At 46.4% G+C, this 27916-nt stretch overlaps 1 protein-coding gene across 1 annotated transcript in view; it reads left to right on the forward strand.

Moving 5' to 3' along the window:
* Window positions 1–27916, forward strand: part of POMGNT1 (protein O-linked mannose N-acetylglucosaminyltransferase 1 (beta 1,2-)) — a 344012-nt gene that overhangs the window by 51768 nt on the left and 264328 nt on the right. The window contains exon 2 of the mRNA XM_085602754.1: window positions 21685–21790. Within this exon, the coding sequence (XP_085458880.1) occupies window positions 21685–21790 (106 nt within the window). The remainder of the gene's footprint in view (window positions 1–21684; window positions 21791–27916) is intronic.

A 27916-nucleotide genomic window follows, 5' to 3' on the forward strand; every position in this document is an offset into this window, starting at 1 on the left:
CTGGCTTGGTCACTCTGGCCGTCGGATGGAACAGCGCGATGACATCTGTCAGGGGGAGCGGCGGCTCCACGGACGCCGTGTCGTCCCTTTCCCGGTCGGCCAGCCACCTGGCCACCCATTGCAGCTGTGCTGCTAGGTAATAGTGCGCAAAACAGGGCATCGCGAGTCCCCCCTGACCCGTGGGGAGGTATAACTTAGAGAGCGCCACTCTGTGTCGTGCGGTGCCCCATACGAAATCTCTAAGGGAGCGCTCCAGGTCGGCGAAGAAGGACGCCGGGATATAGGTCGGCAGATTGGCAAAGTAGTAGAGGAGTCTGGGCAGGGCCACCATCTTGATCAGTGCAATGCGACCAGTGACTGCAAGGGGAAGGGTGCCCCAAAACCGCATCTGGGCCCTGATCGCCGTCACCGCCCTGCCCAAGTTACCTTCCACTAAGTCGGCGGATCGCCGATACACCTGAATGCCCAGGTAACGGAAAGTGTCTGGCTGCCACCGGACAGGCACACCTCCCAGTTGAAACCGGGGGTCTAATGTATCATCCCGGAACGGGTAGAGACACGACTTGGCTGCATTCACCCTTAACCCGGAGAGCGCTGCAAACTCCGTGAGAACCCGTTCAAGGTCCCCTGAGATATTCGCCACATCCCGCACGAAGATCAAGAGGTCATCCGCATACAAGGAAACCTGGTGGGTGGCGTCGCCCATTGGAATGCCATCCGTCAATACCCTCCGCAGGGTGGCCGCCAAGGGCTCGATGGCAAGCGCGAAAAGGAGGGGTGAAAGGGGGCATCCCTGCCTGGTACCGCGGCCAACCGAGATGGCCTCAGAAACGTACGGGCCAGTTCTCACCCGGACCACAGGGTTCCGATAGAGGAGCGCCGCCATTTGCAGAAATCCAAGGCCTAGACCGTAGTGTGAGAGGGTTGCCACCAGGTAGCCCCATTCCAAGCTATCGAAGGATTTCTCGAGGTCTAACACTAGACAGCCCGCCCGTGGCCAGTGCTGCGCACCGTGTACGGCTACCCGGAAGAACCGGCGAAGATTGAGCGAGGTACTGCGTTTCGGCACAAACCCATTCTGGTCCTTGTGTACCAGCACAGGCACGGTAGGGGCCAACCGTTCCGCTAGGACCTTGGCCAGGATCTTGTAGTCGGTGTTGAGGAGGGCGAGGGGGCGATAGGACCCTAGATGAGTAGGATCGCGCCCTGGCTTGGGGAAAGAGATCAGGTAGGCTTCCCTCATGGAGGCAGGCAGGGTGGCCTCCTCAAGGGCTGTGATATATAACGCGTGCAGACGGGGCACCAGAGACTCCCGGTATGCTTTGTAGTATTCTGCCGGGAGACCATCCGGTCCGGGCGCCCTGCCAGAGGCCAATGAGGCCACTGCGTCTCCTATTTCCTCCAGAGTGAGGGGACCCTCCAGTGTTTCCTGGTGGGCGTCCGGTACTGTGGGGAGGCCAGCAGCCCCCAAGAACAGATCCAGGTCCTGTGCCGGTCGTCGTCCCGCCGAGGTATACAGGTCTTTGTAATGTGCCGTGAGCGTCTGGTGGATCTCCCACTGCGTGTGTACCAGCGTGCCGTCCAGTCCGCGAAGGGAGGCTATTGGCGCATAGCTCGATTCCTGTCGGATCAGCCAGGCCAGTAATCGCCCTGCCCTGTCCGATGTGGCGTGGACCCGTGCCGAATGAGCAGCGTAGTTGTGGCAGCGCAGCCTCTCCAACAGCGCAGCATGGCGTGCCCGAAGCCGGGCCAGCCTGATCGAGTCACGCCCACCACCCTCGCCATGACGTTCGCATGCCAGTAGCCGGGTCTCCAAAGCGGTGAGTAGCAACGTAAGTTGCTTGCGGATATTTCCCGTGGCCCCCAGACAGTGTCCCCGCATGGTTGCCTTGTGCGCATCCCACTCCGTCAACACGCTCCCCGCTGTGCCCTCATTGAGGTCGAAGAACTGCTCGATCGCCATGCCGAGCGAGGCCCGGAACTCCGCGTCCTCAAGAGCAGCCGGTTGCAAGCGCCACGTGGGGATGGGGTGGTCTCCCCGGATCCCAGCGGAGACGTAGTCGAAGAGGGTTGTGGTCAGAGTGAGTCCGGCCCAAGTAATCCGCCTGGACTATCAAAGGGTCCAGCGACGGGGAGCTCACCACCCTGTCAAGGCGGACGTGAAGATCATGTACCGCAGAGTAATAGGAATAGAGCCGGTCAGCGGGATGTAAGGTGCGCCAGATGTCATGAAGGGCCCACCGCGACAGCCAATCAGTGAGGCTCCTCGCATTCGAGACCGCCTGTGTACTGCGGAGTGGTGGATAGGATCTATCAAGGCTCGTGTCCAGTACGGCATTAAAGTCCCCACCCAGCAACCAGGGGAGACCCACATACGGGGTCAGGGCCACCGAGAGGCGATCAAGGAACGACGGTTGGTCAACGTTCGGGGCGTAGATAGAACCCAGGAGTACAGGGTGCCCATTGAGGCGCCCCCGCACCAGAGTGTATCGGCCGTCAGGGTCGAGCACTGTCTCGGAGCATGTGAAGGGTGTGCCTGCCCTTACCCAAACTAGTGTACCCCGAGCATGCGCAGAGTATGTAGTCCCGAAAAGTTGCCCCCTCCAGCGAGCGCGCAGTCTGTCCAGTTCCGGCCGTGTCATATGTGTCTCTTGGAGAAGGGCCACCCCTATCTTGTGTCTTTGGAGATAGGCAAAAACAGAATATCGGCGGGTTGGTGTGTGCATGCCCCTAATGTTCCAGGTGACTATTGCAGTGTCAGCCATTGGGATAGAGCGCAGACAGCACTAGGTTCACTGGCCGAAGCGGGCCAGCCGGGGAAGGGGAGGGGGAAGAAAGACCAGAGGGACCGCCACCCAGATCTCCTGCTGCAAGAACATGATGTGTGAGAAAGCTGCAGAACACTGCAGAGTGTAAAGAGACAAAGTTAAAAACAGTATGAATAAGAGGAATTCCATAACCACAGGGGCGAACCCCAAAACCGGGTATTCGTCCAAACATATAAGGCTCAAATGCCTGTGAACTGCCTAGTCAGGGCTGGGTTGATGAGGGGCTAAAGAGCAATACCGTTGTGCCTGGCTTGCAAGAGCCCTGTGTTACCCCCGTCAGGGCCTCGTGTGTCTGCAGGGCCGCCCTCCACTCAGTCGTGTCCCAGGGGAGTGCGTGTAGGGATCGCTGTCACCCCGTTCCCCCGCACCCAGAAGAAGCTCGAAACCCCAGTCCCTGGCCCGTGTGTAGGGGGACCCACGCTACCCCCCAATCCCCGCAACCCCCATCCCGCTCACAGAAATGAACAGGGCCCCGGAAGTCACAGGCCAGGGGACAGCAGAGGCAGCAGGCCTCCCCCCCTCCCCCCGGGGAGCAGCACGGAGCAACCCGCCCGACCCCCAGGGTACCTGCAGCGGACACAGTGCAAACCAGCAAGAGTTCACCCCAGAAGGTCGGCTGTCTGTGGGGTCACCTCCGGCAACACCTGGTCCTCTGGAATCAGGATGGACGGGGAGGAGGACAGGTCTCAGTGTCACTGTGAATGCGAGCCGTCACGTCCCCCTGGCTGCTCGCAGACCCCAGAGTGGCCACCGCCTCCAGAGCCTCCAGCCGCTCCGCACGCATCCTCTCCGGACTTGGCGCAGCCGGGGGACTCGGCCCCATCCCACCGCGGCGGTCCCTCTGTCTCCGCCGTCTCAGCCTCTTCTCTCTGCGCCCCATAGGCCCCGGCTCCACGGGTCGGGGGCCGCCATGTTGGCCCGTCTCCTCCAGCCAGTCCCAGACATCGGACGGGGCATCGAAAAATCGCGTCCCATCTTTCGTGACCACCCGGAGACGTGAGGGGAACAGCAGCGAGTATGGGACGTGCAGCTCCCGGAGGCGGCGCTTCACCTCCATGTAGTTGCTCCTCCGCCTCTGGACAGTCGCTGTGTAGTCCGGGAACAGCATCACCGGGCCACCCCCTATGGAAAGGGCTCCCATCTTCCGCGTCTCCCGGAGAATCACGTCCCGGTCCCGGTAGTTGAGGAGGCGAAATAGGAACGGACGTGGCCGGGCCCCGGGGACAGGCCTCCGCATCGGCACCCTGTGCGCCCTTTCCACCACGAACTGCGGGGAGAGCGTTCCTGTGGGCAGGATACCTCGTAACCAGTCCTCAACAAACTGCTCGGGTCGCCGACCCTCTTCACCCTCCGCCAGGCCCACGACGCGTATGTTCTGGCGTCGAGAGCGGCCCTCCGCATCCTCCGCGCGGTCTTCGAGGGTGTTAACGCGGTCGATCAGATCCTGCAAGGTGGCGGAGTGATTGCGCACTATCGGCTGCACATCTTGTAGCGCCTGGCCGTGGCCGGCAACAGTGTCCGCCAGTCGGCGATGATCGGCGTGGAGCAGGGTGAAGTCCACCGTGACTTTATCAATTCGGGACTCCAGTGAGGTACGTGTTTGTTCCAGTGTGTTACTCAGGCGGTCGACCGCCGCCAACATGGCGTCCATTTTGGCCTCCAGGGTCGATGCGGGCGGCGCCGCGATCGCTACAGGGCGCTCCGCCGTCGCAGCAGGGCCGTCCACCCTCAGTCTGTTCTCGGCCTGCTTGTTCCGGAGTCGCCCCATGGCCAGTTGCTGCGCCGATGGCATTCAGAGGGCTCTGTGATGCACGAGACCGGTCGGGGCTCCAATCACCACCAGGCGCCGTTAGCAAAGGGGGTCCCAGCTCCGCCGCCACGAGCCAGTCCAGCACCAAGAGTGTCAGGGTGCAGGGCAGCGTCGCCAGCAGGGGAAGTGCACCGCAAACTGCAGACAATCAGTAGTCCAAGTGCGCCAGGTCGCACTCCGCCGGATTCGAAGCAGCCGCCTCCCCGTGTCCAGCAGCAGATTAGCGGTCAGTCCCCTAGGAGCCCCGCCCCAGTCACGATCCACCGGCGTGGGCAGCAGGGTCACACCGAGGCCGCCAGGGCCGCCTCCGCCATCACAGGTGTCCGCCTCGTCTCCGGGAGACAGCAGTCGGGCGCTCGCCAGGGGCCCGTCCCCGGCCCCACGCCTAGAGAAGGGTCCTTCACAGCAGGTCACTCACCAGGCCACCGGGCGGTGCGGGCGTCACATCCCCTCCCAGCGCCTCCAGCCACAATGTTGTCCTCCTCTGTCCACCACGTTAGGCCCCCGATGTCCCGAGACTGGCAGAGGCACGGCGTGAGGGGTGTCAGCACAGCGCCGGCAGCGCAGCAGGTGTCAAGCGTGCCGTCGCCCCGGGGGGACCCCCTCACAGGTCCCCAGTCCTCCCGTCGCTGGTTCGCTGCAGGGCGTGCGGCCCAGCCGCCTCGTGGCAGGCCGCGGCGTGGGGTGATGCGCGCGGCCGAACGCCGCTTCCAGCACTCTCTGCGCTGTCCGTCGGTCAAATCCCCAAGGGGGGCGGCACGTAGGCTGAGGCCGCCCCCGCCGCCACCGCTCGATCCACCGGGTGCCGGGAGCCCACGGGCAGGGACAGGCAGTCGCGGCGGCCCCGCAGCACACTCCGGGCAGGATAACCGCAGGAAAACGGCTCCGGTGCTCAGGAGCCTCACTCGGATGCAGCCATCTTGGCCGCGCGCTCTCTAGCGCCCCCCATGAGGATTCCATTATGTTATGGAAACTTTGCCCTCTAACCATTTGGGCGATGACACGCCTGAGCCCCTAGGCATGAGGGCCACCATAGGCTGCACACCAGATCCGCCCATGGTAGTACATTATGAGGTATTGGGCTGCCTTTACCTGCCGGAACTTCACTCACCCCCTTGGGGTCATGGGATGACTACGTCACGCACGGGTTTTGAGTTTCATGACTTTTAAATATCCCACTTCCCGGTTTCTACCTCAGGACCCACGTTGGAGTCCTTTTATCCGCCGGTCACTGCTGCAAGATTGCCTTGTCAGTACAATAGGTGAGTTCTTCACCTTTTCCCCTATCTCTACCCACAGTCCTGTCTCTGGTTTTGCCTCGTCACAAGTGACTATTCACTACCCATTTGGGAGTATGTTCCCACCAGTCTCTTGATGATCTTAGCTTATTTTGTCTTGTGTGTACAATTTATTATGTACTATATTGTCATGTGTTCTTCTTCTTTTTTCCATTCTTTTTATCTTAGGTTACTTCTGAGCACCTATTAGGTATGTAGAATCCACACACCTTTGCTGTAGATAGTTCTTATATTTTTTTTTGATACTGATGAATTGCCGTGACCATTTGTTGGCTATTTAGGCATGAAACATGTTGATCTTCTTGAGCGTAGGGCATACATAACTAGCAACATAACCACTAGTGGCTATACCCACCTCATTTTTCACTTATTTTAATTAGGCTGTTTACCACTTTAATAAATATTTTTCCGTGGACAAACAATACCTATTTTAATTCTTTCACCACATCTACACATTCTAGGGCCCCTTACCCCCACAGCACCCTTCGGCAGGAACAGAAGATTCCCGCTAAAGAGCCCCATTATTGGGAGCCCGTCAGGAATTGCAGCGCCGACCTGACGAGGGGCAGGCTCAAATGATGAAGCATGACACCTAACTTGCTGGGTGTGTGAGAGCCCTAGTTCCAACAAAGGGTTTCCCCCCCTCCGTGACACATGACAATCCTACTGATAATATAACCTTCCCCACCTTTATATATTTTTTCTGGCCAGAGGAACTTTGTACTCTTTTTGTATTACTTTTGGTAGTTTGCAACCAGGTACTGTTGATACAGATTTCAGGACTGCTTTTAACAAGCATGTCGTTCATAGAACGCGCCCTGCGAAATGTCATCTCTGGATTTTTTGTTAAGAGATGACCAATGATAGTCATTCTGAACAACCGGCCAGTTCTTGTTAAAGATCATGCGCAGTTGTTTGTGTTGGCGACTATAGGTGGTTATCAATCTGGGCGGTTCTGTGGTTGCTATGGGCAACACCAGGGGGCTGGTTTGATCACTGGCAAACCCTAGTGTTGATAAGCGGCGGACGGAGTTGGCTTTCCTGACTGCTGTATCAATCACCTCAGCCGAATAACCTCTGTCCAAAAACCTTTCCCTACTTAACACCTGTGCCACTTTGCATTCCGATTCCATGCTACAAATACGTCTGATGCGCAGCATCTCCCCATAGGGGATACTGCGTATCAGATGATCTGGATGGTGACTAGTAGCATGTAGAACCGTATTACCCGCCGTTGTTTTGCGGTGTAACCGAGTCTTCTGGCTGTTGTTACTGATGTACACTTCTACATCTAGAAAGTTTCCAGAAGAACTGCTCACGATACCTGTGAATTCGAAGTTAAGGGTGTTTACATTTTTATCCTCAATAAACAGCTTGGCTGATTACTCTGATCCATGCCAAATGAAAAATAAATCATCAATGTAGCGATGCCATGCTACAATATGATTAGTGAGGATGTGCCCAAACTGGGCCTTGAGGACTTGCTCCTCCCATACACCCATATGAAGGCAAGCATAACTAGGGGAGAAGCAAGCCCCCATAGCCACGCCTCGCATCTGCTGAAACACCTGACTTTGAAACAGAAAGTGATTCTGATGTAGACAAGTGTGAATCATATCCACTAACAGTCTGTTATGTTGCAGCATATTCACAGGTCTGGTTCGTAAGAAGTATTCCACTGCTCTAATACCATCTAGATGGTGTATGCTGGTATACAGAGCAGTGACATCCAAAGTAACCAACAAATAGTCATCCTGCCAAGATACTGATTCTATCTTTTTTTTAAAAATCACCTGTATCCTGTAAATAAGATGGTAACCTTTTGACATGCTCCTGGAGAAAAAATCGATATACCATGAAGTGTTCTCTATGATACTGTTCTTTGCCGAAATAATCGGTCTTCCCTGGGGTTTTTAAAATTTTTATGAACCTTTGGGATCAAGTAGAAAACAGGAATAACTGGATGATTAGTTTTTAAGAACTTAAACTCATCACTACTCAATAAACCCGCACTCTTCCAGGACAGTAATTTGATGTTAAAATTGTTCCAGGCTAATTTAACTGTTTGCCAATCACTGCGTCTGTAGCATTGCCGATCACTCAAATGTTGCAACGCCTCTTCCATATACATGGACCTAGGCCACAACACAATGTTGCCCCCTTTGTCCGATTGTCGTATTATCACATTATTGCTGCTTTGTAACTTCTTCATCAGGCTCCCATAACAGTTGTTTTGTTTGCAACACTTGTTTTGGGCCTGCTTGGTTACCGTGTGCAATCTCTTAAGTTGGGTAGTCACTAAATCATTATACACATCGATGTTGTAATGCAGCAAAATAGGATTAAAGGTAGACTTAGGTTTAAAGCCCGTTAGGCGTGGCATGTCTACTCATGGTTGGATACCCATATCTGGGGTTGTCTCATCAAGTGTGCCTTCCCTATGCAGATCCTGCAGATCACAAAGCAGTTCATATTCGCCCACAGTAATTGAAGGCGAGCCGGAACTGGACATTAAAGTTTGTTTCTGTCCTATATTTTGTTTGGTCTTGTTCAATAAGTGGAATTTGCGCAGTTTGAGTTTGCGAATATATTTATAGAAGTCAATGCGAGTACACGCATAGTTAAAAGTATTTGGAGGACAATATGATAACCCCAGTGACAAGATGTTAGTTTCACTCGCGGTGAGGTGCACATCAGTAAGATTGATGATCGAAAGGGATTCACTGGTCGGACGGTTCATTTGCGATTCCATTTCATTTGTGGTTTTTTGTGATTCACCTTGCCGTTGCTGTTTGCTTTTGTGGCAACGTCTGCGTTCCCGGCGCTTGGTGTTTGCTCTTTGTCTTTGTCCTGTCTGCGATTCGGAGCCCGGGCCTTAAGGTTTGTCTGCGATCTTGGCGCAGGCAGTCTACCTCCTAGGCCAGTGAGAATTTCATAATCCCCAATCGAGGGTTAGTCGCAGCCTGATCGTTTTCAAACTCACTGCCTGGTGCTGAGCTCAGGTCTATATATATATATTTTTTTAATATAAATATTTAACTCCCACGATCCCAGTCCCCTCCCCCCCTCTCGTTTTATAATTCTCACTATAGGATCATGGTTTGTTCCATGGTAACACTGGGTTTTTATACTGTAGCACTTAGCACTTTTTTATTAGAAAAGGACAGGACACAATACAATATGATGCGGACCATATCTACCAATGTGCATACTATTTTTATCAGCGTAATATATAGGAGTCAAAAACTTGGATAAACACATTTAAGTGAACATAGTGAAATTATCCTCATACTGCCTATATAATCACAATATTAACCACACAAAAATCGTAACTAACACCTTTGATTTTATTAATTACAATTTTATGTAATTTCTGCATCATTTGGGTTTTATACTTATTTTTAAGAAATTTGGATTTTAACCACATATTCTCGTTTTGTGATGCCATACACGTGTATTTATATTTTTATATTCATATACATTTATGACTGCTGATTTGCACAAAGATATCAATTTGGTATAAATTTACATCAATACATGTTTACATATTTATATATTTATTTGTATACCATGATTTGCACATTTTTTTTATTTTTTGTGTTATTTTAACACAATTAGAACAACAGTATTTTGTCTATATCCATGTTAATCACGTGAGAGGTACTGGTCACTTTAAAAAGACTTTGGCGACTCCTAATGCGCGTCATGTGAACCAGGCCGAGGCAGGCCGAAATGCATCATGGCGGTCATGGTGGCAAAACAGCATTAAACTAAAAAATTTAGCACTTATCTTGTGGTTTGCATCCGTTTGTTCCAGTGGAAGAGGAGTTGCAGCAACGGTGTTTGTGGAATATATATATATATATATATATATATATATATATATATATATATATATATATATATATATATATATAATGGGTTTGTATGTACCTGTAAAAATCTTACATTTCATGGTAAAGGCATGCATGCTAAAGACATATGCGTTGTAAAATTAATATTGATAAGTATTAACACTATATGCACACACACATATGTGTGTGTGTGTGTATATAGATAGAGATATATATATATATATATATATATATGTGTGTGTGTGGGTCTGTTTATATACATACACACACCCCTATACTCACTTTTAATGTTATAAATTTCCTTTCCAACCAAAAACCTACACCCACCCCAAACCTTAAAAATTCCCTTTCCACCCAAAAACCAACACCCGCCCTAAACCCTGTAAATACCCTTTCAATCCCAAAAACTCATACCTACCTTAAACCCTAAAATTACCCTTGCCACCCAAAAACCCCGCCCACCCTAAAATTACCCTTGCCACCCAAAAACTCATACCCACCCTTAACCCTAAAAATACACTTGCCGCTCAAAAACCCATACCCACCCTAAAATTACCCTTGCCACCCAAAAACCCATTACCACCCAAAACCCTAACATTACCCTTGCCACCCAAAATCCTACACCCACCCTAAACCGTAAAAATTCCCTTTCCACCCCCAAACCCATACCCACCTTAAACCCTAAAATTACCCTTGCCACCCAAAAACCCATACCCACCCTCAACCCTAAAAATACACTTGCCACCCAAAAACCCACACCCACCCTCAACCCTAAAAATACACTTGCCACCCAAAAACCCATAACCACTCTAAAATTACCCTTGCCACCCAAAAACCCATTCCCACCCAAAATGTAAAAAATGCCCTTGCCACCCAAACACCCACCATAAACCCTAAAAATACCCTTGCCACCCAGAAACTCATATTCACGATACACTTGCCTATAGATATCAGTCATAAACAATCCAAGAGTGCCATCTACTGGTCTCAGAAGGTAAATTTAAACAACATACGTTAATTAGTAAGATTTCATAAATAAACTTAGAAAAAGTTAATCACTTTTACAAAATGTTATGTTCTATGAAACAAAACAAATCAGACAGACTTAACTTACTGTAACAAAAGAAACAACTAATCTCGTCATGCAGGTTGTTTAGACAGGTCGTTGTTTAGACAGGTCGTTGTTTAGACAGGTCGTTGTTTAGACAGTAGTGGTTGATGGATCATGGTTCAGGATCTCGTTGTTAGAGAGTAGTGGTAAAGATCATCATGGATAGTCTCAACACAGGGCTGTTAACTGCTAGGCCAGTTATCCTGTGGTCCACATTCACCTGATGGTCTGCTGCACCTGACTGTTTGAGAAATTAAATAAGATTGACCTATTACTAAACTTTACACACATTTGAATATTTGAAAATGCACTGTAAATGTGAAGGATTTTGCAATTGGTGACTAAAAATGAAGTTGGTACACTTAGCTCTATTTGTGGGAGCAGTACAAATACGACAAACCGTTGTATGGATAATGGGTGGCCTCAATTGAAGCCCTGTGTTGGGACTGACAAGTTGGAGTTGGCCTAACGGCTAGGGCATTCGACCTCGAATTTGGGGAACTGGGTTTGATTCTCGGCAATGACGCTGAACATCCTGTGATTCTGGGAAAATCACTTAATCTCCCCGCACCTAACAACAAGCATTTACAATGCAATGGTCTCGGCATTGTTAAAGTTAAAGCTATTGGCATTGCTCATGACATTATTCTTGTTTGTTTTTGTTTTTAAAACATTTAAAGAAACTGCATTGTTATTTACAATGTCAATAGCTTAATCTCTCTCAAATGCGAGACCTATTGCATTTGCACCCACTCACAGAGCCACACACTGAACCACATACACAGAGCTATTCACATAGAGCAACCAACACACAAATAGAGCCACCCACACAGAGCTACCTACACACACAGTTACCCACACACAGACAGAGCCACCCACGCATAGAGCCACCTACAAAAAAAGCCACCCACACAGAGCCACGCACACACATATACACACACACACACACACACACACACACACACACACACACACACACACACACACACACACACACACACACACACACACACACTCCCACACACACACACAGAGCCACACACACACACACACACACACACACACACACACACACACACACACACACACACACACACTCCCACACACACACAGAGCCACACACTTACACAGAGCTCCACGGACATGCTGCTGACTTTAAACATTGCATTCTATTTATGTTCTTACTGTCTCTTCTGTAATTCTCTGCTGAGGAGCACTGTCATTCTGTGTACACAGGTGAGGTAAAATTGTAGTCCTTCTGCTATTTTTTAAAAGGAAAAGTGCTTGCAGGTTCCTGAGGTGGGGGGGACGAAAAGATGCACTATGTAGAGCGATTAAATAAAGCATGTTTGGATGTGAGGGCGATCTGGTTGGGGTTGATTGGGAGGGGGGAAAGAGGTGATGGAGGATAGAGGGAGTGAACATGAATCCACGAGCACTCTGTGGAATTCTAAAAGCAAGAAGATTAACATTGACTTTCCACTGTAAATTAATAAATAACAAGATAAGCAGGATGGCTTTGAAGAAAAACAGGTTTTGAAGTGCTTGTCTCCGTGCACCCTGCTGCTACATACTGTTCAATGTGGAGCTGCTATAAAAGAGCGACAAAGGCTTTTTAAGGATGCATCCCACAACTCAAGGCGGGTGAGGACAGAAACACTGCTGCTTGTCACTGATAAGTAATTTTAGACGATCACAGATGCACCACAAATTACATTGTTAGAATGTGTCAGAACACCACCATCTTTCGTTCTGAAAACCAGAGAGCTGCTTACCATATGCCATAGCTATAAGAAACAACTCACTCCAAAACTACAATAAATGTGTAGGAGAACAAAATACTCAACATCTAACAGCACAACCCACTCACACATATATACTACAAAGTATCCAAATGTACTGGCTATCAGTTTGTGGATGGACAACATTCAGCTTCCCTTGTTTGCTTATGATGCAATACACACTTCAGAAATATATATATTTTTAAAGAGATAGCTTTTACAATAAAGTCCACAGAAACTGGAATAACCAAATAGAAGGGTTAAATAAAAAAGCTTCCTGAAACAAGGCCCACTTCCTACTGATCTGGCCAGGAGAACATGAGTTACTGATTTTAAAGGGCATAAGTCCCAACTTTGAGGACAAATAACGTATGTACTGAACAATGACGAGGGCAAAAGAACAAATTAGGGTCAAAAAAGTAAAAGGACCTTCCTGCTGGAATACTGCATGTGGGTCCTTGTCATCGGTACACAACTCGGTTCAGCGCCAACCTTTATATTTCCAAATAATAAAAACGTGTGCTACCCCAACTGTCCCAACGGAAGCGAAACAATACTAGTTTGCAACCCACATAATACAGAGATGTGTTACAGGTCAGCTCAAGAAAGAAAATACGATGTAATATGGGCACCCATGCTCTTTGGGAATGCGACAGAATTCAAGAAAAAGTTTAGCAGCTACATACATAGCAAAAATGCAATGGTCTCGGCCCTCTGACATCACTCGTCTCACTCTGCATTCCTGTCCTCACTCCGGCTCTTTGTAACTTTCTCTGCTTGAAGTTGCATCACTCCTTTCCAGGGCGAGAGGACAGCCTGGGCTTCTGCGGGGTGATATAGGGACTTTAAGCACGAGAAGCCGCGCAGCCTTTCAGGCACACCTCCCCAGCCCCCTCCAGAGTAGTACGGTCTGGGAAGGGGGTGTCTCCCGTAGCAGCTGCCTCCAGCTATCCTCCAGCCAGCTGATTCTGGCAGTCCGGCTGGATGTTCCCAGGGCATGAGAAAAGGGCGCGCCCTCTGGCAGTCTGCGTGACGGGCACCTCCCCCACCGCATCTCAGCCGAGTGAACTTCTAGTGAACTGTTAAAGGCTGGAGGTCTGTTGAGCAAACACCGGAGCCATGGCGGGCCTAATTTCATTGCAGCCAGCGGCAGAGACGCTTAACCCCTTAGGTCCCGGCCGGTACTGGCTGCAGCTTTCCCGTCACGCACGGCATGCTTGGCCCTCCTGGGTATGGAGGATGCAAGGGGGTGGAGGACAGCGCTGCGATGAGCCTGGCATCATATGGTAGTCTCGGCTCCCCTGCGACCAGGTGCAGGGTATTTGCCCCGACAGGTTGGTGCGGGAACTGCTGCTAATAACATCTTTTTATAGTACTTAGATGTGCCAGTTCTAGTCGCTGCTGATTATTTACTAATTATAGGTAGCGGTATACCTCACACGGGCCGCTCCAGAAACTGGCGCGTGAAAGGACACACGAGGGCAAGCAGTGGATGCACGAGAGCCCAGCCGGGTGCAGTCACTTCCAGTGACGGAGATAACCATGTATATGATCTGAAAGTGACTGTTATGGAAGGTGTCCGTGCGGCCTAAACCATTGTGGACACGGTCTGCCGTTGAAATACTATGACCCAGATGGCCTCAGACTACTATGTGTATCCATCCCCTTACACACTGTGTTGAGTGGTCCCTTCAGTGCCAGACTGAAAAAAACACAGGTGCGTGTGCCGAGCAGTATCTGGGTTCCAGGCCCAGAAAGCATTTCACGGGCTCCGTGTCCGGGCTGATCTGTAATGTTTTCCAAGCCGGGTTGGACCATTAGTAGGCAGCTGTGGGGGGCCAGCAGGTCACTGGAAACCCCGAGTCTGCGCCGTTCCGCTAAGTGACGCCGCTGCGCACCGCGACGGGCTCCTGGTAACTCATGCCTGCATTACCCGAACCGGTCACCGTGGACGACCTCCGCATCTGGCCACGGTCCTGGCAGGGAGAATCCATCGGCGACATCCCCCCACAACCAGAGGATGGGTGCCCAATTTGCACTGACCGGGTACCGCAGTGCATATTTGCATGCCCCAGTGCAATCTTTCAGTCAGCGTTGGTCCGCATAGGGTACTTTCGGGGAAAGCTGTCGCGGTTTTTAAGGACCGGTTACATAATTCTGAGATGAAGCTGCAATTAAGGATTGGGCCCTCCTAGTTGTGGAGTTTTCTGGCAGCCTCTCGGGAATGGTTTAAATGACATAATTGCCCCAATGCAAAACAGACCTACATAGAGAGACTTTGTTTTATTTTATTAAGCGACGCGAGGCGGTTTTGTTAAAGATAGTAAACCCTACGTCACAAAATAGGAACATCTTCAAATTTTTTAACGAGTTAGTAAAAAATAATTTTCGGTTTGCTGAATTTACTTGCTATATACCCTCGCGATTCAGGCAGGAATCGCCCTAGACACCACCGCCTTTCTCCGAGGCGAAGCAGAAATGCCTCGGAGAAAGGCAGTGGCGGTTTCAGATTCAGGGGCGTGTTTTTCTTTTCTCTCCTCTTGCCATTGGCTGGAGGAGATAATTAGAAAAGTAGCAAAAAACATTTCCCCCCCCCCCCCCCCCGAATCCGAAAAGGACGGGGCCTGTTCGGAGAGACAAAGCCTCTTCTCCAATGGCTGGCCAGCATTTAAGAGGCCAGCCAATGGAGGAGAGAAGAGGGGCGGGTTCAAGCCCCTCTTCTCCAAAACATTAAATCTCCGGACTTCCGGTTCTGCCTTCGGCAGACCGGATGGTCCCGAGACCTAAAAATGAATGTGTCCTCATGTAACGCAACTGGTGCTATGTAAAGCGCTCTGATACCCGATGCCTTCAGGTCCAGATTGCGCTATATAAAACTTTGTAAAAAGAAAAAAGATGCACTAGGGGCAAAAAAGACAAGTGATGTGCTAAACTCTAGCCTTTCACTTTGTATTTTAGAATTGAAAGCTAATTTTGAAATGCTCCAACAAACTTCAAATTAAAATATCAATTTTTGCATCTTTTATTTTGGAATTGAAGAAAATATTTCATGATGTGTGTTTCTTTGATGTAGGCTCATTTTTGTACATTTGCAAATTTTTTCAGGTTTAAAGTGTGGAAAATGCAAAGGCCAGGGTCCTTGCCTACTAATAGTGATTCAGTGGGGGTTTATTAAAGTCAAAAGTTAAGACCCACTAATCTAGAATCTACAGCTGTTCTGTTCACAGCCGGTTTTTATTAATTGGCTATCTGTTGCATCATTGTTTCCGACATGCTTTCTAGAAAAGTAGAGCAGACGTGAAGGAGAGCAGATTTGCTCCGAGAAACTTCAGACCCTGCTGCTGAGGTTTCCGGAAATGACAAACATCAGTCCTATTGCTAAATAAGGTATATTGTTGATGACCTAAGTTTGTAAGTGAGGAGGGTGTACCTTCTCCTTCATTCCCACCAAGAACTGGAGTGAACTTCCTGAACGCTGAACTGCTTAAAGAAACTGAAGACCTGGCTGTTCAACTAAGAACTCAGCCCTGCCTACGTTCCTTCTCCAGCATCTGGATACTTTCATGGGTGATAAGCTGCGTCATACAAATCACATAACATATCAGGGTTTACTGGTATATTGCACAGTCGGTGGAGCAGATGCAGAACCATTGTGTAATAAATAATGGTCAGCTTGCACATGGTAAGGAATATGAAATGATCAGAGTACCGCAACATACACAACATTTTTCAATAACTTAGAGTAACGTCTTTCAGAATACTGTGAAGCCTGGAAGCATATTTAATAGCCACATTTTTGTATTTTGATCAACAGTACTACCAAGCCATGCCTGCCCTGTGGAGTATGAAGAGTTTGTAAAATGAGCTCACAAGTTACATCTTTGTCAAATTATATCGGACATCATTGATGCTAGACCAATGGCTTGCCTTTTTGGAGCAACTCTCGCTTAACAAAAGTTTTGTCAAGCAAATGTGGAATGAGAATTGAGTAGAATTCCATCAGCCCATACCAATATCTTAACTACTTACTGTATGAGGGGAATGGGTTCAAATGACGTTGCGGTTGCTATGCTGAGCTGTGGCTGACGTGTCTCCAATAATGCTTGTTCTTTCCTACAACGCACTTTCCTGTGCTTTTTGGTGCCATCTCACACGGACGATGAGGGTGATTTAGGACTTTTGACACCCCAACACGGCGGAATCTAGAGTGCTACACTCTCAACAAAGGCAGATACGAGAAACTGTCACACTGACGTGACACACTTCTCTACATTCAGATATCACAGTGGACTACTAGCAACTGATTAAAAGTTTCCTCCTAAATTCATCAGTTTACCAAATACCTTTTAAAGGAGTGGATGACAGTGGAGAATTTACTAGTGCTTGTTGACAGAGAGGAATTCATAGTCCGCAAGGAGTGAAAAGAGAAGCTGAATTTGGGTTTTGTTATGAATCCCCACCACCGGCATGTCTAATAACTATTGACAAATGCCCAAGTACACTGTTGCGCTTGTTCTGACAGACTGTAGCTTGGAAAAAGGCAGTATGTGGCGTGATAAAACCAGCCGGAATGGAAAGAACAGAAGCTCGCATGTGTGTGCTGAGGTGAATGACGGCCTGCACATCGCATCCGAGCCGCGAGCGACCACATTTATTCCTGCTAGAACAGGTACAGCTTAAGAAGCTCATTGGGTTACAAAAATACAAACCTTAACAAAGTACTTACAAATAGTTTTTACAGTGAAGAGTTTGAAGTGCCAGGGACACTACATGAGACCATCTCAAACTCTAAGATGAGGGGATTCTCTTTCGGTTCCCCTGAGATCCAACACCATCTGTGCATAAAAAAAAGGAAAATACATTAAAAAATTTACTTCACCAGTGATCCGCACACTCCTAGTGGGATGTCACACGAATAGTGGTCCACACACTGCTTATATCAACTTTAAGAGAAAAAAAAAAGTATACAAGAGTGGGATTAACTATCAACGGTATACAACTGTTCCTATTTACTATTTTATTCTATGCTCTGATAACTTGATAAGGGTAATGCAGATGGTAATTTCGCCACAATTCTTTCAGTCCAGTCCGGGTGAGCGTCTTATGAGATGGAGAAAATGGACAAAAATTGTTTAACACCTTTGTGTCTGAGTGCAGACCAAATTTAGTATTGGAAAGAAAAGTAGCACTTATTGGGAGCAGAGGGGCAAGATATTTTAAAACACCTACCTGACTTAAGTGGGGATGGTGCAAATGCTTTTGAAGTTTGTACAAAATAATTGGATAACCATTTCTCCCACAAATTAGTACAATCATAGAATGATACCACTCTTATAGAAGATCATAAAAGGAGGGTGAGACAGTTTAAGAATTTGCCTCTGCATTGAGAATATTAGCAGGGACATGTAATTTAGGTGCAGTGAATGATGAACGACATCAATGTGTACTTACCTGCAATATAGATGGAATAAGGGAGGGGTAATGGTTAAAAGACAACCCTCCACTGGGTGAAGTATTGTTGCTAAAAGAGTCAAGCATATCCTGTGTGCAAAAGAAATACGAAACAAAAGAGAGTTAAGAAATTGCTGACAAATTAGTAGTAAATGTTGTCAATGACAAAAAGAATGAAACCTACAAAGGAAATTAATATATATTCAAGGAACGCTTTTATCGATGTGGCCAGGTAGGGCACATAGTCCTTTCAAAAGAGCGTACTGCCTTGAAGACTATATGTAAAAAATGTGGTATGGTAAGAAACATTTGTGATTAAATAGTTTTACAAATGAGTGACAGAGATGCAGGTAATCTGAAAAACATGATAAAAATAGATGACCTAGAAGTTGAAGCCATATTTGATTTATGCTGTTTATTGATGATTTCAGAAAAAAAGTTTATAGGGATTTGTTTAATGCATGTGTGAAACTCCATCGGCTGGACATACAGCCAGGACGATATAGAGGTCAGCCCATTAAAGAAAGTGTACTTTCAGGAAATAATCGAATACAAGAATAGGTTTTCGATTTCAAAACTGTGTCGACAAAAGGGGCAACATCGTAGGTTGGCGAGTGTAAAAAGACTTAGGAGTTTATTTGGCCCCTAATGCGTGGCCTCATTAAAGTTCAAGCTATTCAGGAACACACACATTTTGAAAAGGAGTTCCCAGAAGTATTTAGTAAGAATCTTGGTTGCCTCAAAACATACGTACACAAGTTAAAATAATAGAAGGAGCTTTTCCTGTAGCTTCAAAAGTTAAAATGTTGCCCATATCTATGCTAAGTTCTGTAAAAGAAGAATTGGAAAAACTCTGTAGAATAGGCATCATAGAACCGGAAGAAGCCATTTAGCGACTGGTACCAATTGGAGTGGCAAATAAATATGATGATAGATTATGATTGTGATTTGATTTGAGGGCTCTAAGAGAGGCGATTGTTGATAGGTTCCATTAGTTAACATCCTTGATGTTAACTACATTAGCTTGAGACCCATTCTTTTCGATCCTTGACTTAGCCTTAGCATACGATCAATTAATGCTGTCATAATACCCGATAGCATTCTCTGCAGCCATGGGAGTATACAAATTCAAGTGTATGCCCTTCCGGTTATTTTCAGCAGCATCAGTATTCCAAAGAGGCATGTTCGCTATGCTAGGATCCATACCTGGTGTATTCTGTTATCAGGATGATGTGTTGGTGTGTGAAAACACCAGATCACAACATGAGGGCGAGGATTGTACTAGGAAAATTCAGAAAGTATGGCCTGACTGTAAAATTGGAAAGTGTAAATTTGGGTGTGGAGATAGGACTTATTTAGGACATGGAGTGAATGCAGAGAGAATAGAACCAAAAGAAGAATTGGTGAACTGTTATCTGCTTTAGGCTGAAAACAGATCTTTTGCTCTCCCTCTCTGTACCTCTCCCTCTCCTTTATTTTCTTTCCCTCTTTCTTTTCTTCTATATTCCCTTTTTATGCTCTCGCAGTATGAAACCTTGAACCCCAATGCTATTTTCTTCTGCCACCCCAAGAAGGTATTTATTAGCTAATAACTTTCCTTGAGATGAACTCTGCGCTTTACTTCTGAGTGGAAATGGGAGTGCCCATTTCTAACATCCTTTCCGGCGATTCAGACTTTCTTTGCACATCTTCATATTGTCCTCTATCTGACTCTCCCAAATAACTTGTACATGTCTTATCTCTGGATCTACAGGTGCCCTATTTTGTCTCCTATTGAATCACGTGTGCAGCTGTGGCATTCATCTCCTCTAATTCCCCCCGCACCTACCCGCAACCTTCTAATTCCTGCACCCCGATGCACATCAAGAGCCTTGTGTTGATTCCTCAGTCTTGATGTCACCCTCCTCAGGCCCCAAGAAATCTACTCTCTCATTCGCATTGGCTAGTCAAATGTTATCAGGGTGAGCTATGTTTTTGGGCCTCTGGGTGGGTCTCTAGTGCGAGCTCCTGACAAAGAGCAGGTGTTCTGAACGTCAAAGCTCAATAAAGATGCCTTTAAATCTTGGTTTTTATCTGGTCAGATTTGCTGTGCTGAAAGACAGATGTCACATGTCAGCTTATGTCCTCTTACAAACTGGTGCTTATTTCATCTTGGAGATTGGTATTCACAAAATCAAAAAAAAGCAAAGTGAAATGTTTGACGATTGTGCTGGTGTACAGGCAGTGTAAAATGAAAGGCTTTAGGATGTCGTTTTTTTTCTAACACAACATTTAAATAGCTTCTAAATGAACCTTGCAACCATTTCAAAATATATTTTAGCAGTTAGGAAAGCATTTTTGAGAAGTTTTTAACTGTTGATAGAAACAAAGATTTTAATGGGATTAAAATCAAATCAAATGCTTTACTTGGTGCAAATGATAAATATTTCCTGAAACCCGGTTTCCACACATTGGTTATACACTATATCGTTTTAGCAGTAAAACTGCATGTCAATGGGGTGGTTTGTGGCCATTTCAGTGGAAGTGCACGGTTTGTACATGACAGTGGGCTACCACATCGTGATTTTTAATATATTAAAAGTGAGAGTTTTAAAACAATCCTGTCCCTTCCCTGATGACAATGCTATTAGGGAAGTAAGAGTCAAGTACGGGGTCAAGTGTTACCTTATGTGGGCTCGATTTTTATTATGGAGTAAACATTTAGCCTATTAAATCAAACAAAAGAGCTTTTGCTCAGCAGTCATGCTGTCGTCTTATATTTGAAGGTGCTCTCATATGTGATTATTGAAGAAAAAGGCCACTGTGAAATAAAATATTTAATGAGGATCACACAGTATAAGAGCAGTTTATGGGACTAGTGGGATACAGTTGGGTCAAATTGATTATTCGAGTCACACAACCTACATGTCTAGTAACACTTTCAGGATTCTTCTAGGCCTGCTCCTAGATTCCTTTGTTCTCCTGACATTTATGATAGTTTCACAGTTTCCACCCTCTACCCCGATGTGTCTGATCCAGTTATCTCCATTTGCTTCTTAAAAATTACACCATACTTGTCCTTGGCCTCCAAATAGCCTAGACGTGCCTGTTTCTTCTTCAAAAGCTGTCCCAGTCCTCCTTATCCCACCTGTCTAATACCACCGGTGTGCCACATGCATCTTGCCTCTAACACATCTGTGTTCCATCCTCTCACCCCCCCATGCCTGCATTATTAAAATATGTGTAAAACTCTCCAAATGTGGTAAACTCTCTAGTGTGCCCTTGATATCTACATACAGACTAATTGTGCCTGTACTACATTAACTTTTTTGTGTGTTTGATTCCTTGACCCTTTCATTCCTGGTCTGTTTTTCTCTCCTACCTAGGAGCATCTCTCTCTCAAACTCTCTCACATCCATACCACTCCGCCTTTGCATGTGCCGACATCGGCTCTTGCGCTTCTCCCTATTTAAATATGAAAGTGTTTTTCTGCTTTTGTTCTGGGCAGATACCTGGAACACATTAACATCTTTAACTGATGGTTACCTTTTCTTGGTCTTTTTCCCCCTTAGACTGCAGCTGTTTTGTTTTTGCTGGTGACTGTCATTGTGAATATCAAGCTCCTCTTGGACACGAGGAGAGCTGCAAACGAAGAGGATGCTGGACAAGACTACAGTGGTGAGTATCTGGACAGTTTCTTCGCATTTCGGGTCATGTACAATGTGTGAGCCTATTCTGGCTCTGCAACTTGTATGTCTGGTGTCCTGTTGTTCAGGCACACTTCTATCCCTTGTACAAGTTAGAGAGAACACTTGTCAAGGAACACAACAGATTCAGTGCCTTTGTGCTTGGCTTCCAAATCATTTAATAGTAGGTACTGAACAGCTTCTTACAAACCCCTTCTCACCCGTTTATCAGTGTGCTCCATTTGTGAAAGACTGGCAACCTTGGTAAGCTGAAAACCTAATGGAGGGGTACAGAGTTGATGGGTTACGTGGATTATGAGTGATATGCCCTGGTTGTTTGCGCAAAGTCTTAGAATAATCCAAACAGCCACATCGATCCATCAAATGCCTTTTAAAAATGTGTGGCCATCAGCAGTGACGGGTGAGAATGTAAGCGGTACCCCTGTCCCTTCCCCAACACGCCTCCTGCTTTTGTCATCATCCAAGTGTGCGTGCCTATTGAGACATTTGGTCTACTTCAGGAGGGTAAAATGCTTCAGAGCAAGAATAAACGGGGACGCAGTGGTAATCCAAACGATCGATCGTTAATGAGTTGCACACCCAAGTATCACTAGCAGTGGAATGTGCATTTCCACTGTTATTTTAAAATGGGTATTTTAAAGGCTTGAATCTAGTGCACACAATATTGTTTGATAACATCATAGAAGATCAGAATTAAAAGTAGCTAAGCACCTAATGATCCGCCAAACCAACAGAGAAAAATTGTAACATCACAATTTGTAGCCCTAAACGCCTCACTGTGCTAACTTTAAGCGCTATGCTAGTTTTAGCACATTAATAATACGCCTATTTCTTAAGTCTCCGAGGTGGTGTGCATACCTTGGACGACAGGGTTTGTTATCTGTTTGGAATAGATTGCCAGCTACGTTAAGCAGAAGGTCAAGGGGATTTTGTCCTTGCGAGAACACACACCTAGCACCAGTCAGTAAAGGCAAAATACTTTGGAGAGTATTGCTGTAGCCTTCTTCGGTTAGTGTTGAATCTGGGGCTGTGCCCATCTTGATCTGCTTTCTTGGGAAGGATTCTCTCTCATTTAATGGTCCATTCATGGCATTTATATAAGGCTGACCACTGACGTTTAAAATACATTGTGTGACTTTCCATTTAATATGAGACATTACCGCTATCAACCAACATGTATAAAATATGTCAACTTGACTACATGTTCATTTGGCACATTCATTGTCAGACCTCGAAAGGCAGCATGGAGCCTGTAGCAGACCTGTCACCTTGTGTTAGCAAAGTCATTTTTTAGATTCATTTATGCGTTCACGAGTTCTGTGAGCGATAATGGCGTGCTGAATGTGGACCAAAGTGCAGCCAGACCAACTAAAATGGATATAGTATGGAGCTTGCCCTGAATGTGTGTATAATATAATTATGAAGGGAAAGGTCCGTGTTTGACATCCCTGGAATAACTCCTAAACTAAACAATCACTAATCGATTGCTGTATGTGTTTTTGCATGGTCTTGGTTATCATAAATTCATGACCTATTTACAGAGAAGACTAGCAACGTAACTGGGTTTGATCCAGTAAGGCCTATTAGTGGGGAGGGATCCAATTTCCAAACATAATACTTACAGACCCCACTCTTAATTAACCTTTAGTCCGAAAAAGGCACAACACACACATCAATCTGGTGTGCTGACGAATTTATCTCAAATGTTTTTTATATACTTTTCTTGATCTCAATCATGTCCATCTGGTACAATCACAACATATAAACAAGAAAACGTAATCCATGCATGTCACAACACAAACAAACGTGAAACCGTTACGATTTAAAGGAAACTCTGTTGCTGAACCTTAGTGAGTTGTTGACAAGAAGTCCATACTAACTCACTCTAAAGAATTTTGTACCCCTTAAGGTATACATGGGGCTATATATCTACTTGTGTATTCCCACACTCAACATCATCCTGAAGGTTAAACAGTTCTTTGATTCCTTTTCAAAGTGGAAAATCCTTTTCCAAATCGTAGTTGGTGATTATAAGTTTGAGGTGGTACTTTAAACCGACCCCCATTAGAATATACCAACGTGTTTCGACCTCAGGTAGTAGAAGGGTATACAACAAATCTTTTTAGGAGGTCATCATGAGGGCTAAAGTACAACTCATTCATTCAGAGATAAACGGAACATGTCCATGCTTAGAGAATGCTGCTGTCTCGTAGCTGTCTCAATATCCACAACAGGCCGGGGAATGTGTTTGTTTGCCCTCTGTCAGAGCGTAAAGACTGTACCCGGACCGTCTTACGTTCAAGGTCCTCTGTAGCTCACTAACTTTACAGAGCAGAAGCACATGCTAGAAACATGCATGGAATAACGGATCATGACTTGTTGCATGTTCAATAAATAACACATTTTCAAACTGAGATGAAGGGGGTCTCTGCATTAGAAGACATGACTTTACGGCAATGCCGTGCACTAACCATATCTCCCCAAACATGCTTTGTGCCCTATTGCAGGTATTGTCTTCCCAGGGCGCTGCAGGCCAACAATCTTTCTATTACACTCTGTGCTAGAAACCGGAGGGTAGAACGGAAAAGCTGAAAATGAAAACAGGAGAGTCTTTTGGTTTAGGAGCCTTTCCAGCTGCTCTCTGAGGATTCATCTTGCGGAGAGTAGATATGATTGCATTGACACTATGTGGCCGTTTAGCACTTCCAGAAACACGTCAAGCCGAGAATATCAACCTGACCACAGATCTCTGTAGAAGAAAATATGACCTGGAGATCCTGGGAGTACAACCTACCGCCCTTCAAAAGACACCTTGCCAGATGTGGCAAACTCCTCAGCAGATATTCTTAGTTCCCTTGTGGATAACAAATGAATGGTCAGAGCTTTTTAATTCCTGCTTTAGGAAGGCAAAAAAGACGGTAATTATGACCATCATTATGAGGTCTTTTCCTATCTCTCTTCCTATCTCTGTGTAATCCTCCTTAGCCAGCTCAATTATGCCAGCATAGATCCAACCACTGTTCTCCATGAACCTCCGCTAAAGAACCTGTTTACTATTCAAAATAACATTGAGTCTTCTCATGGTAGTCGCACCTAAATATGATTGTCCCAAATGTTTGAGTGACATGAAGAGTCTAGAAGTTGGTGCTTTCGTGAGATGAGGATGTTGCAAAAGGAGAAGCCAGCACTCCCAGCTTGCTTATGTTAGTACCTCATTAAAAGTTTGTCTGTGGGCTCTGATGTTTGAAAGGAGAGGATGAGATGGAGGATCACTGCTGGCATGACCACACCAAAGACATCTTGTTCTGTAAAAGAGCGGTTGCCGTTTTTTTTTGGGGGGGGGGGGGGGGAAGAGACAGTCTGTCATCTCTCATAATCTCATATGTAGAGATGCAATAGCCATTTTGAAAACTCTACAACTTTCCTGTTCCGGGACCCAAGCGACACCATCTGGCAAAAGCCAAACTGCTTTTGCAACTGATTTGCAGCTTAAGTTTTGAACTTGTTAAGTAGTGTGTTGGTCCCTTTGTAAACTTAGGGGAGCCTTTCCAGCTCAGCCATATTCTGCCACGTCACCTCAGTGCCCTCTGTGGGGTATTTCTTATCCTAATAAGGAAACCGTGTCTGGGAAGAGCAGTATACTCGCTGTCTGGTGATATACCGGAGGCAGAATTCAGCTGGCCAACAGTACATTTATTTTCGATTTTCAGCATAGACCTCTTTTCAGGAGTTTAGAGAGGAAAAGGTTAATACAGTACATTTCAAATATTTGAAAACTCTTGCATTTGGTCAATTTAAGTAGAGGTTGCAGCTGTGTGTGAATTGGATAAGGATCACCAATCGTAGTGAGCTGGTCAGAGAAAATACAATATGCAGTTACATTTCTAAACCAGAAACGTAGTTGAAAGGAGTTAAGGATACAGCTTTTTTTGATTGTGACTTCATAACCCTTTTGTTCAAGGCTCCCTCCTACTTTCAACCATTGGATAGAAGGTTACTTAATGATAGAACTCAAAACTGTCCAACGAAGCTGTTCATCAAAAAAATAAAGTCTTCAATCAAAGTATGTGTGTCGCCCAGACTAATGCGTGTGGTGTTTGCCATCGGCTGCCATTTGCCCTATTTCAAAGCCAGTCAGGGTTTGTGTTGTGGCTAATGACATACCATTTGGGGTGGTTTGGAAATGGGGGAGCCTTTAGCTAAATACCAGTCATGAGAAAGGTGACTTTCCGTATGTCCTCACTCTGTCCTAGACGTATTTAGATCAGTGCTTTACAGTATACATAATTTGGGCTTGGTTCAAGCCCACGCTCCGAGAAGTCTCTTGCTTCCAACTCCTGCTTAGGCGACTGCCAGCCCCCATCCCCTAGTGCTGCTCGTTTTTGTAATAATTTGTGTACTGGTAAGACTTTTTGTCTAGAAAGTTGAAGTTATTTTATATAGATCAAAATATGTAATCGAGATGAACAACAGTGTTTTTTTGGCTATATACAAGCCAATGATATTTCATACCTTATATATAAATACGTTATTTAATGTTTACACTGCTTCTGCTTAAAAGCATAATGTAGTCAATGAAACAAATACTAACAGGCTTTCAAATTAGAGTTCTTCCAGACTGAGCAGTAAACAAAAAATACATGAAAAACTTTAAAAGTTTTCAATTTACACATGAAAACGACTTGGATTTGTATGTAATATACCAAAATGAGGTACATTATGTAGAAAGTCCAGTTGGCATGGTATGCTCAGACATGGGTCCATTGCTCACTTTGCCACTGGATTCAAGCTAGCCTGGCTGATGATGGCTGATTAGCCAGAAACCGGTCCCAGGATGCTTGTTTCCGGTCCAGGGAAGACATGGCTTGGCAGTTTGGGCTGGACTGATCCCATGAGGCACAGGGTTAGACTGATTTGCATATGGTCATGTCTGAACTGGGGTGGCGGAGTGAGCTAAAGAATGATGGATGAAACCCAGATCAGTTGACTGGGGTGAGTGATTGCAATGTTCAACACTCCATCCATCATCCCCTTTGGTTTTGCTTTGTTGACCCGTATTGATTTACAGGGCTTTAATTAATAATCCCAAATGCTCTCTTTTATGGTAGTGTGAGCGAGCATTTTAGGCTTCTCAGAGAGTAGTGTTAAGCAATTGTTGTACACACAGATTCAATAAATGAAACCTGCTCACGACCAATTAAAAAAAATATATATATATTTTTATATAACTTTTAACACCAAGAACTTTGTGATCGGGACAATACTTTAGACGTTATCAATTTTTACAATAGAATCAGTAGAAAATGACAGCTGTCAGATTTGAGGCATGAACCTCAAATGTGATAATGTTATCCTATGGGAGAAACATTCGCTGCATAGGGACACTTTCAAACAACTTACAAAATTGTTCTTCTGGACTTAAGGTGAATAGGGGCCAAGGTCCAAGAAAGCACCAAGAGTTTTGTTTTACCTGCCCTGTGGTGTCTGGATGAAGAGCGGCTTTCAGTGGTGGTAGCCTCGCATGTTGCCACGGTGACCTTGTAATCAACGGGGAAAAGTACCTGTAAGAAAGACGCTGCAAGGGGGGACTAGGGACCTGTCTGGCAGAACTTAAAGGGGGACTTCACACTTGGGGGGGGGGGGGGGTCTCAGGGCCACAGACACACTGTTGGTTTTAATTTACTTGGGCTGGGGAAATTAGGATATAAGTGTTTTGTCTGGTGGGTTGACCAGTATGAGGCTCCCACAGTTCTCGGTGCACCTGCAGAAGAGGGAGAATAAACACAGCAAAACTGCTTTTGATGTGGAGCTGCCCTCTGGTGGAGTTCCTCAACTTGCAGGTCGGTTTTGGCGACAGTGGTGTTTGGACTGAACACAAACAAACCTTGGTGCTTGCAACGGACTCTGGTACCTCGGGTGGGGGGGCCTGGCATCTCCGAACTTGGTGGGGGGTGGATCTGACCTAGAGCATGGTGACCTCTCCCTTGGTGGCTGCTGCGTCGCCGGACCCAATGGTCAGCTGATCGATGTACCAGACATCACAGACGGTGGCTGCAGGGAAGGGGTTCCTGTACTTCAAGTGGGATGCTGGTTGGTT

The sequence above is a fragment of the Triturus cristatus genome, chromosome 4_2, assembly GCF_964204655.1.
Source record: "Triturus cristatus chromosome 4_2, aTriCri1.1, whole genome shotgun sequence".
Classification (NCBI taxonomy): Eukaryota; Metazoa; Chordata; class Amphibia; order Caudata; family Salamandridae; genus Triturus; species Triturus cristatus.